At 41.5% G+C, this 12,318-nt stretch overlaps 1 protein-coding gene across 10 annotated transcripts in view; it reads left to right on the plus strand.

Annotated features, from left to right (window-relative positions):
- The window catches only part of MUC6 (mucin 6, oligomeric mucus/gel-forming), an 86,557-nt gene that overhangs the window by 72,437 nt on the left and 1,802 nt on the right, over positions 1–12,318 (plus strand). For 7 of the 10 annotated variants that reach the window (XM_039322052.1, XM_039322046.1, XM_039322050.1 and 4 more), the window contains 7 exons: positions 464–886; positions 1,416–1,847; positions 2,380–2,811; positions 3,337–3,768; positions 4,303–4,731; positions 8,317–8,583; positions 12,204–12,306. In XM_039322052.1, coding sequence (XP_039177986.1) covers positions 464–886; positions 1,416–1,847; positions 2,380–2,811; positions 3,337–3,768; positions 4,303–4,731; positions 8,317–8,583; positions 12,204–12,306 — 2,518 coding nt within the window. The remainder of the gene's footprint in view (positions 1–463; positions 887–1,415; positions 1,848–2,379; positions 2,812–3,336; positions 3,769–4,302; positions 4,732–8,316; positions 8,584–12,203; positions 12,307–12,318) is intronic. The other 3 variants (XM_039322047.1, XM_039322048.1, XM_039322051.1) reach the window with 3 other exon arrangements.

The following is a 12,318-nucleotide window of genomic DNA, read 5'->3' on the forward strand; positions in this document are numbered from 1 at the left end:
TCACGTGTTGTATCTCCTGGTCTTTCTTTTGAGGTATGATAAAATAGTGCACAAAAAGTGAGAGTACACCCACATTCACTGGTTGATAAGCTGCTTCTTGATAGCTTGTTAAGCACTTCCCTGCCGTTGAATATCACTGTCCTATTCTCTTCTTGCCCCCTCTCCCATCCCGTCCCCTTCCTTCCTTCCTTCCTTCCTTCCTTCCTTCCTTCCTTCCTTCCTTCCATCCTTCCATCCTTCCTGTCTGCCTACCTTCCTTCCTTCCTTCCTTCCTGGCTGTCTGCCTGCCTGCCTGCCTGCCTGCCACAGTGACACTACAAACTACATTGGTCTTTTCCACAGCACCAGTCTTTGTCAAACCCTTTATACTAACGCCAATCAAAAATCTTTTGGGTGTATCCTTACCTCACAGTTTCCAGTCCCACAACTCACTGCTACTACCTGTATTCCTTCTCTCTTTCAGCTTCCACGCATGAAATGTCATCATCTAGTATGCCCTCTTCTACTTCGAGGATGACTGAATCAACTCAGACTGCAAACACTACCCTGCCACACACCACAACACAAACGTCTACTGTTACTGTTCCCACCCCCACTTCCACCAAATCCACACTAACCAGCACAACCACCCCAACAACCACAATCTCCACCCAAAGCTCCACTACCCCCATTACATTGACCACTTCTAGAACCAGCCCACCTCTCTCTACAACATCAACCGTCACTCCAACTACGTCCACTTCCACCAGAAGCCCCACCACCACACCTACAACTATCACTCCCACCACCTCAATACCCAGCAGTACTCATGTCTCAACCACCCCCCTAACCACTACTACACAGCCTCCTTCGACCTCAACCATGACACCAACAAAGAGCACCAGTGGTAAGTTGGCATTTTCATTTAGCAACTCTACAACTATATTGCTCTGATATGGCCCTTCAGACATCTCACGTGTTGTATCTCCTGGTCTTTCTTTTGAGGTATGATAAAATAGTGCACAAAAAGTGAGAGTACACCCACATTCACTGGTTGATAAGCTGCTTCTTGATAGCTTGTTAAGCACTTCCCTGCCGTTGAATATCACTGTCCTATCCTCTTCTTGCCCCCTCTCCCATCCCGTCCCACCTTCCTTCCTTCCTTCCTTCCTTCCTTCCTTCCTTCCTTCCTTCCTTCCTTCCATCCTTCCATCCTTCCTGTCTGCCTACCTTCCTTCCTTCCTTCCTTCCTGGCTGTCTGCCTGCCTGCCTGCCTGCCACAGTGACACTACAAACTACATTGGTCTTTTCCACAGCACCAGTCTTTGTCAAACCCTTTATACTAACGCCAATCAAAAATCTTTTGGGTGTATCCTTACCTCACAGTTTCCAGTCCCACAACTCACTGCTACTACCTGTATTCCTTCTCTCTTCAGCTTCCACGCATGAAATGTCATCATCTAGTATGCCCTCTTCTACTTCGAGGATGACTGAATCAACTCAGACTGCAAACACTACCCTGCCACACACCACAACACAAACGTCTACTGTTACCGTTCCCACCCCAACTTCCACCAAATCCACACTAACCAGCACAACCACCCCAACAACCACAATCTCCACCCAAAGCTCCACTACCCCCATTACATTGACCACTTCTAGAACCAGCCCACCTCTCTCTACAACATCAACCGTCACTCCAACTACGTCCACTTCCACCAGAAGCCCCACCACCACACCTACAACTATCACTCCCACCACCTCAATACCCAGCAGTACTCATGTCTCAACCACCCCCACAACCTCCCTAACCACTACTACACAGCCTCCTTCGACCTCAACCATGACACCAACAAAGAGCACCAGTGGTAAGTTGGCATTTTCATTTAGCAACTCTACAACTATATTGCTCTGATATGGCCCTTCAGACATCTCACGTGTTGTATCTCCTGGTCTTTCTTTTGAGGTATGATAAAATAGTCCACAAAAAGTGAGAGTACAACCACATTCACTGGTTGATAAGCTGCTTCTTGATAGCTTATTAAGCACTTCCCTGCCGTTGAATATCACTGTCCTATTCTCTTCTTGCCCCCTCTCCCATCCCGTCCCACTCCTTCCTTCCTTCCTTCCTTCCTTCCTTCCTTCCTTCCTTCCTTCCTTCCTTCCTTCCTTCCTTCCTTCCATCCTTCCATCCTTCCTGTCTGCCTACCTTCCTTCCTTCCTTCCTTCCTGGCTGCCTGCCACAGTGACACTACAAACTACATTGGTCTTTTCCACAGCACCAGTCTTTGTCAAACCCTTTATACTAAGGCCAATCAAAAATCTTTTGGGTGTATCCTTACCTCACAGTTTCCAGTCCCACAACTCACTGCTACTACCTGTATTCCTTCTCTCTTCCAGCTTCCACGCATGAAATGTCATCATCTAGTATGCCCTCTTCTACTTCGAGGACAACTGAATCAACTCAGACTGCAACCACTACCCTGCCACACACCACAACACAAACGTCTACTGTTACCGTTCCCACCCCAACTTCCACCAAATCCACACTAACCAGCACAACCACCCCAGCAACCACAATCTCCACCCAAAGCTCCACTACCCCCATTACATTGACCACTTCTAGAACCAGCCCAGCTCTCTCTACAACATCAACCGTCACTCCAACTACGTCCACTTCCACCAGAAACCCCACCACCACACCTACAACTATCACTCCCACCACCTCAATACCCAGCAGTACTCATGTCTCAACCACCCCCACAACCTCCCTAACCACTACTACACAGCCTCCTTCGACTTCAACCATGACACCAACAAAGAGCACCAGTGGTAAGTTGGCATTTTCATTTAGCAACTCTACAACTATATTGCTCTGATATGGCCCTTCAGACATCTCACGTGTTGTATCTCCTGGTCTTTCTTTTGAGGTATGATAAAATAGTGCACAAAAAGTGAGAGTACACCCACATTCACTGGTTGATAAGCTGCTTCTTGATAGCTTGTTAAGCACTTCCCTGCCGTTGAATATCACTGTCCTATTCTCTTCTTGCCCCCTCTCCCATCCCGTCCCTCCTTCCTTCCTTCCTTCCTTCCTTCCTTCCTTCCTTCCTTCCTTCCTTTCTTCCTTCCATCCTTCCTGTCTGCCTACCTTCCTTCCTTCCTTCCTGCCTGTCTGCCTGCCTCCCTGCCTGCCTGCCACAGTGACACTACAAACTACATTGGTCTTTTCCACAGCACCAGTCTTTGTCAAACTGTTTATACTAAGGCCAATCAAAAATCTTTAGGGGTATCCTTACCTCACAGTTTCCAGTCCCACAACTCACTGCTACTACATGTATTCCTTCTCTCTTCCAGCTTCCACGCATGAAATGTCATCATCTAGTATGCCCTCTTCTACTTCGAGGACCACTGAATCAACTCAGACTGCAACCACTACCTTGCCACACACCACAACCCAAACATCTACTGTTACCGTTCCCACCCCGACTTCCACCAAATCCACACTAACCAGCACAACCACCCCAACAACCACAATCTCCACCCAAAGCTCCACTACCCCCATTACATTGACCACTTCTAGAACCAGCCCACCTCTCTCTACAACATCAACCGTCACTCCAACTACGTCCACTTCCACCAGAAGCCCCACCACCCCACCTACAACTATCACTCCCACCACCTCAATACCCAGCAGTACTCATGTCTCAACCACCCCCACAACCTCCCTAACCACTACTACACAGCCTCCTTCGACCTCAACCATAACACCAACAAAGAGCACCAGTGGTAAGTTGGCATTTTCATTTAGCAACTCTACAACTATATTGCTCTGATATGGCTCTTCAGACATCTCACATGTTGTATCTCCTGGTCTTTCGTTTGAGGCATGATAAAATAGTGCACAAAAAGTGAGAGTACACCCACATTCACTGGTTGATAAGCTGCTTCTTGATAGCTTGTTAAGCACTTCCCTGACGTTGAATATCACTGTCCTATCCTCTTCTCGCCCCCTTTCCCATCCCGTCCCGCCTGCCTGCCTTCCTTCCTTCCTTCCTTCCTTCCTTCCTTCCTTCCTTCCTTCCTTCCTTCCTTCCTGTCTGCCTACCTTCCTTCCTTCCTTCCTTCCTTCCTTCGTTCCTTCATTCCTTCCTTCCTGCCTTCCTGCCTACCCGCCACTGTGACACTTCAAACTACATTGGTCTTTTCCGCTGCACCAGTGTTTGTAAAACCCTTTATACTAAGGCCAATCAAACTTCTTTAGGGGTATCCTTACATCAACAGTTTCCAGTCCCACAACTCTGTATTCCTTCTCTCTTGCAGCTTCCACACATGAAATGACATCATCCAGTATGCCCTCTTCTACTTCAACGACGACTGAATCAACTAAGACCGCAACCACTACCATGCCACACACCACAACACAAACGTCTACTGTTACAGTGCCCACCCCGACTTCCACCAAATCCACACCAACTAGAACAACCACCCCAACAACCACAATCTCCACCCAAAGCTCCACTACTCCCATTACATTGACCACCTCTAGAACCACCCCACCTCTCTCTACATCACCTCTCACAACCACTACGTCCACTTCCACCAGAAGCCCCACTACCACGCCTACAACTATCACTCCCACCACCCCAATACTCAGCAGTACTCTTGTCTCCACCATCCCCACAACCTCTCTAACCACTACTACAGAGCCTCCTTCGACCTCAACCACAACACCAACAAAGAGCACCAGTGGTAAGTTGGTATTTTCATTTAGCAACTCTTGTTGCCTTCCATCCTTCCTTCCATCCTTTCCGTCTGCCTGCCTGCCTGCCTGCCTGGTAAGTTGGCATTTGAACTATACTCCTCTAAAGTGGTAAGTTGGCATTTTCATTGAACTATACTCCTCTATAAACTATACTCCTCTAATGTGGTTCTTCATATATCTCATTTGTTATGTCTCCTGGTGTCTCTTTTGAGGCATGATACAATAGTGTACGTAAAGCAAAGATACATCCACATTCCTGGGTTGTTCAGCTGTTTCTTCATACCGTGCCTTTATGAAGCACTTCCCTGACACTTAATATCACCTTGCTGTTCTCTTCTCCCCTCCTCTCTCTTCTTCCTTTCTCCCTTGTCCCCTCCTTCCCTTCTTTCTTCCTTTTTTTCTTTCCTTCCTTCCTTCCCTCCCTCTCCCTCCTTCTTTCCTTCCTTTTTTCCTTCCTTCCTTCCTTCCTTCTTTCCCTCCTTCCCTCCATCCCTTACTCACTCACTCACTCCCTTCCTTCCTTCCTTCCTTCCTTCCTTCCTTCCTTCCTTCCATCCTTCCTCACGCACAAACCTACATAATAACCTTTTAAGCTAAGGCTAGGCAAACCTCTTTAGGTATATCCTTACTTCATATGTAATGTTGCCAATCAGCCCCACCCCTAAACTATTTTCTTCAGATTTTTCCTTTTCTACTTTGAGGACTACTTAATCAAGTCATACCACAGCTGTGGTAAATTGTGCTGTTTGATTTTTGAACTTTATCTATTGCTCTAATGTTGCCATTCAGATATCTCAGGTGTTTAGTCCTTTGGTTTCCTCTTCAGGGCATGTTATATTTGCCTTCAACAAGCAAGCCTAGGACCGCATTCCTGGGTTTCTCATCTGCTTCTTTGTTCCCATGCCTTCACCCAATTTCCCCCAGGTCCTTAATAGCTCTCTCCTCTCCTCTCCTCTCCCTCTCCCTCTCCTCCCCTCTCCTCTCTCTGCCTCCTACTATATATGCCATTCTCTCCATGTCTTTGCCCAATAACACTCCTCCAGTTATCTTCTGTATCTCCATGCCAACCACCAGTACTCTGGCCCATATACCACCAACCATGACAGCTATCAATAGTACCAGTGATAAGCTGTGCTGTCATGTTCAGTGCCTCTTAATGGCCTCTTTCTCTCACAAATGCCTTTGCACAGCATAGACATAATACCCCTTTCCTCCTTTTTCTGGTATCTTCTTTCAACAGGGTTGAAACTCTTGTCCACCATCCTAACCACATGAAGCCTGGCTCCTTCAACTCAGATGTGAGTCCTCTGGGTTCCCCTTTGTGCATCTATATCAAAGACACACCTCCCCCCAAGCAAGTGTAGATCCATCTTCCAGGCCCAGGCTGTTCAGCTCCTTTTTAATTGCCTTTCCTTCCCTTTAGTGCTTCTGACTTTCAATTCATTTTTCCTCTGCCTTTCTTTCTTCCTTCATTTCTTCCTTTAACCAAATGTTCTTCTGTTTCACTATGAGATAAGCAACTGATTCTGCACTTTTAACACCCACAGCCTCAAGTAAGTATAACTTTGATACCATGCCCACACCCAGTTCTCCTCTGACCCTTGGCTGCTTTCTTTTCTCCTTCATTCATTTATTTCTTCTTTCTCTGCTATAACAACCTTGAATCCATTCCCTTCAACATTGCCCACAACGCTTCACAAGAACACCAGTGCTTAATTTGGCTGCTGGCTTCAGCAGCACTTCATCTTTCACAGGACATTTTCATCACCAATGAACCTACTTCTCTTCCTTCTTTCAGCTTGCCTTATCCCATAATAACACTGGGCAACAAAGATTTTGCTTCATGAACAGTTTTGGGTGTATCTTATAGATTTTTGGCTTCTAATTTACAAAAATAACCTATAATTTAACCTATCATGTACCATTTTATAGAAATATTATGTTTTTATACAATGGCAATGTACAGTCTTTAGTTTCTGTTGGCTATGCTGTACACATGAATGAAACATACAAAAACATGGAATTATTGTTAAAGCACATCCAGTACACCAAGTATAAATGGACCATCTGTAGAAATCTAAAAGTAGTAGCTCTGTTGCTTGGAATGCAGCTTGGATATACCAAGTTATGTTGTTACATACTTGACACATGTGACATATGTCACATATGTGACATATAGGACAGCTGTACAAAAGAGTTGCATTGTATTAAAAGGTAATGGCTACTCTAAAAGAATTTGGTTCAGGACAGAAAAATGTGGCACAGGAACCAGTTGTTGACCATCAAAGGTATTTTTGCCTCCACTTCACTTAAAACTCAGACTGATGAAAATGTTGTGAGGGTGATGATCAAGAAAGGAGAAGGTTTTTGTTATTTGATAAATATTTCCAAGAATCACCGATGCCAGGATTTAAAAAGCCCTTTTTGTTAATCCACAGATCAAATACGTCATCAATGACAAGCGATTTGAAGATCTGTTAGTAGGGCTAGAGAACATTGCCTGGGAAGCATCCAAGGATGAGAATTTCCTTAGTCGCTATAGAGCACAAAGTACATTCAGCTACTGTAGTTGACAAAGTTCTTATTGTATACAAGAACATAAAGTACAAAATGTCACTAATGATTCATTTTTTGCATTCACATTTGAACTTCTTTCCCAAAAATCTAACTGTAGTCAGTAATGACAATAGTGAAAGATTTCCCCAGGGCATTGCCACATTGCAAAAACGGCATCAGGGCGACTAGAATCCATCAGTGCTGGTTCACTATTTTTGGAGACTGCAGTGAGATGCATCAGACATTGAACAAAACAAAAATAGGCAGTAGGAAACCTTCGGCCCTATTAATTCATACAATGTGTCAGAAACATTAAGCTTGAGAAATTTCATATTTCTCAAGATTCCCACATGATACAGTGATTCTGAATTTATATTTCTGTTTGAAATATAAATCACCAAATTCACAATCACAATCACCAAAAGTTTTTCAGGAAGCAAAGCATTTGGGAAAAAAATGTTGTTCCATGTAATTTGTGATTTTTATGTGGCTGTTTTATCACATGCTTTCTTTTTCACTGTGAGTGCCACAGCAACTGTCAATTCCCATCTTTACTGGTAAGGCCATAAAAGTATTGTCATAGGATTCTCTTTTATTATTTTGCAATATTTGGGATTCAAAAGGAAATCATTTTTGTAGGATTTGTTGTACAATTTACATTTCATTTGTTTTCAATGGAATAAGCTACTTTTCCCTTCTTTACTTCATTGTCCTCTGCATATTTTGATAAAGTTTTTAAGAAATATGTTCATTGCAAATGCCAGAATACTTTAATGCAAATTTTGTCAGCCATATTTTGTAAATGTTTTATATGTTTTTCAATGCCTCATTTTTTCCTTCCTGCCCTCTTGTTTTATTGGTACCATATTTGCAATAGTTCATTCTCCCACAAAAGTATCTCTAACTTAGATATTTCTTATCCACAGGAGGGAAGACAACTCTCTCAACATCCTTGAGGGCAGCTTTCTCAACTTCTTATCTCTCAAATTCTGTCTTTTCAATCTCTTTTTCCACAGAGTCAACGTCAATTAGCACATCCTCTCTTACCACTACGAGACCAGTTAATATCTCCAGTTCAACGTCTCCTAGCACTACTTGGAAAATAAGTCTAAGCACATCCTTCATCTCCACTGTGCCAACAAGTGCAACTTCTACTTTCTTCAGCACTCCAGTAACCACACCCACCAAGACCACTTTGACTACTAAGCCACCTACTGTCACTCTCACTTCTACTACTTTTTCTTCTACAAGTGCTCCTTACACTACTTCAAGAAGTATTAGCGGTAAGTATTTTTTAGCTGATGGGAAAGTTGAAGGAACTATTGATTCTGCACATTGCAACAATTGTTTTGTAACGTGCAGAATCACATGCAAAATCATATGCCGTATTTTGTCTGATACTAAGGAATCATAGACTGACCTATTTTTTTATTATAAAAGATTTTAAGTTGCAGCTTGCAAACTATTGTCATGTTAAATGTAGAATAATTTAATAGACAAATCATTAGGATAATGAGAAGTTGGCACTGAATACCACAGCCAATGCTTCAATTATTAGCAGCTATTGAGAGACATTCGCTGAGCACTTAAGTATGGAAATAAATTTATTTCCTACTCTAGCACAGATGACTTAGCCTTGTAATTCAGCTGGCTCTGCATTTAATCAGCTACATGCTCAATTACATTTTTTAGGATCCAAGAAAGCAGGAGACAACATAAGCAGCTTGTCTTCTATATCTTCTGTGCAAAGTCTACTTTTTTTCTTTATTTGGAAAATTGTGATTTTGCAGTTGTCTCTTGGGCTTGATTCTCCATTCTTCTCCTTCAGACATGGAACTCCTGAGAATCAAATAGACAATTTCTAATCTTAAGAGTGATTCTTTTTATCTTTATACACCCTCAAAATATATACTATCCATAATTTGGTGGTAATATTCCTATTGGTGATAGGAAAGGAAAATATAAGAATATAAGAATTAAAGAGATAACATACAACACCTCCATGGCTCAGTGATTTGGAAAGCATCTCCAGGGCTATTTGTTCTTTTTTTATCAAGAGACTCAGGCATACAGAAGCAAATGCAGTTTTACAACTTTTTCATCATTCACTTTCTTAATTAAAAGCTTCCCTAATTTACTTATCATCACAAGTGCTTTCCCATCTCAGAAACTATTTGTCCAGATTAGGTTTAAGTTCCAGAAAAATGTATGTGGGTTGCTTTCATAAAACATCCTCTGTGGTGACTGCTGAAGGTTATAATTCCCATAGTGTTTGTTTGTTTGTTTGTTTGTTTGTTGAATTTATTTGCCACCCATCTCATAGTGAATGACTCTGGGCTTTTATACTATCAAAGTTTTATAATGTCCCAAGAAACTTGAACTATCAAATGACTCCCTTCCTTTTGGAGGTGCAAAGTGCCAGGGAGACAACCTTGAAAATGTTTGGTAAACAAAGATGACAGAAACAATCCTTAAATCCTGGAAAGGAATAATATTAAGAATAGACTCCCTGACTTCCTGAGGTATAAGAAGGATGGAAAGAGAAGCATCAACAGATTTGCAAGATTCTGTTACATGTGGCAGTCAATCTCAGTAGAGTTCTGGTTTTCCTGTAGAGTGAGTTTTCTGATCTATCTTGAAGGATCAACCAGAAGTCTGTTAGGACCTGGCTATTTAAACAAGACTTGGGAAGGTCTCAGTTTTTTCCCTACTCAATCTATTGAATTTTTTAACCATGTTTTGTTGATTGTACTTTGTTCTCTGGTCTTCAACAGGTAAATGTATTGATTTTGTTATAAGGTATTACATGGTTTTATGTTACCTTTTTATCCCAACTTATGAAAGGGTTATCCACTGAGTTTTGGTTCTGACTGGAGCAACCTATAAATCCTGCAAATGTAATTAATTAATAAATTGTATGTAAATAAGTGAATACAGATTTGTATTTGATATATTTTATAGCAAATAAACTAACTATGTTTATTAAACACTTATCTGAATTGCAAAGGCAATGAATTGTGATACTTTAACATAAGAAAGTGCTATAGAAAAAAGATTAAGTAACAAATTAAGCAAACAAATAACAATCACTTTCATAGCACTGTATTCATCCCTACATGTCTGTAATCCTCATTTAATAACTGGTTGCCTATGACTGTTCAAAGTTATGATAGACTGCCCCAAAGTTACAGTACTTAACTACCCGATTCTGGAATTCTGATGACTGCCTACATCCCTGTGGTTTCATGAACACATTTCTGGTGTTTGTCAACCAGCTCCATTTATGGTCAGTTGCAGCGTTCCACAGTCATGTGATCATATTTTATAATTTTTTTGCCAGTTTCTGATGTCTTCAGCAGGTTTCTGGCAGAGAAGTACCCATAGAAATATATGGGTTTGCTTAAGTATTGCGGAGTTCACATCATCATTGCAAAAAAAGTCATAAAATCAGGTCCGGTCACATGGGTGTCTCAAATGTCATGACTTACAACAGAAATTCTGGAGTCCATTACTGCTGTAAGTCAAAGTCTACTTGAGGAATTGATACCACCCATCAGTACATCCTTCCACCTTAATTTGTACTGGTGGCTGAGGAACTTTCCAAACCAAATATGTAAGCTACCATGGGAATGGGTGGGTACATGTGGGAAGGAATATGTCCAACGTATAAACAAAGATCTCTTTACATTACATAATTTGAAAATATTTCATACAGAATGATCATCTTCCATGAAATGGAGCCAGCGTTCAATTGTGGGCCAATAAATAAATCAATATACTAAAGCAAGCTCTTTCTCCCAAGAAAATAATGTTGTATTTAGCAGAACTGGCCTTTTGAAAAAAATGAGCAGATTGATGACCGACAGTATGTGATTTCACGTTTGTCTAAAGATTTGTGATGTATGGTGACTCTGGGTGAAATTTCAAATCTTGGATTTGTTTTTCTTTTGTTTCTGTTCCAAATATTACAACCATTGTTCCAATCCCAACAAGCCCAGGTTGGTTGAAAGCAAGTAAATGTCTGGGTTTCCATGACTATTTTCTGGGGCTTCAGTCAACTAATACTTGATTTTGGCCAATTAAATAGTGCTTGTAAGGAAAATACAGTAAACTGGACCTACGTAGTCAAATTTCAACTCATTAAAAGTGTTTTTAAAACAAGATGTAGAGTTGAACTTTTTCATCTATTTTATAATTCTTAGAAGTACTAATTTATATGGAACTGAGATAAGTTACTGCCCTATAAATTAGTACGGGCATGTATGACCTAGCGGTTAGGATGCTGGGCCTGTTGAATGGAAGGTTGGAAGTTCAAGACTTAACTACCACGTGACAAGATGAGCTCCTGTTCCTCCCCAGCTCCTGCCCATCTAGCAGTTTGAAAGCATGCAAATGCAAATAGATAAATAGGTACCATTTTAGTGGGAAGGTAACAGCCTTACATGCACCTCGGTGTATAGTCATGCTGGCCACATGACCATGGAAGTTTCTTTGGACAACGCTGGCTCCTTGGCTAAGAAATGGAGATGAGAACTGCCCCCTAGCATCGGACATGACTGGACAGGGAAACTTTTACCTTTATCTAAAATAGTATAGTTTTGCAAAGAAAGCTATCACTCATATTTTATGACCAGCTCTCTAAAGTCATATAATTATGTTGTTTTTCAACATTGTGTTAAATATGTTATGTGATCTTTAGCAATAAGAACTGCATTTATTAATATATTGTTGAAATCAAAGATCAATAGTAATAACATCTAGCACTTACTATGTTCTGTGCTGTGTTGTGTATTAGCCCTCTGGGCAATAGCTCTTTGTAGTAAAAATAAGTCCAAATAATATTAATGCCAAAGGGACACAGAGTTGTTACATTTACATTAATACTGTTTTTAATGTTTTACAGGCAGATGTAGTCCTGTTGAATATGAAGAGCAAGTGATTTATGGGAGTTGTGTTGCAAATATTACTTTAACCCGCTGTGAAGGCACGTGTCCATCATCAACAAGGTAAATAGGATA

The sequence above is a fragment of the Crotalus tigris genome, unplaced genomic scaffold (assembly GCF_016545835.1).
Source record: "Crotalus tigris isolate CLP2741 ecotype Arizona unplaced genomic scaffold, ASM1654583v1 scf7180000023830.6690815, whole genome shotgun sequence".
NCBI lineage: Eukaryota > Metazoa > Chordata > Lepidosauria > Squamata > Viperidae > Crotalus > Crotalus tigris.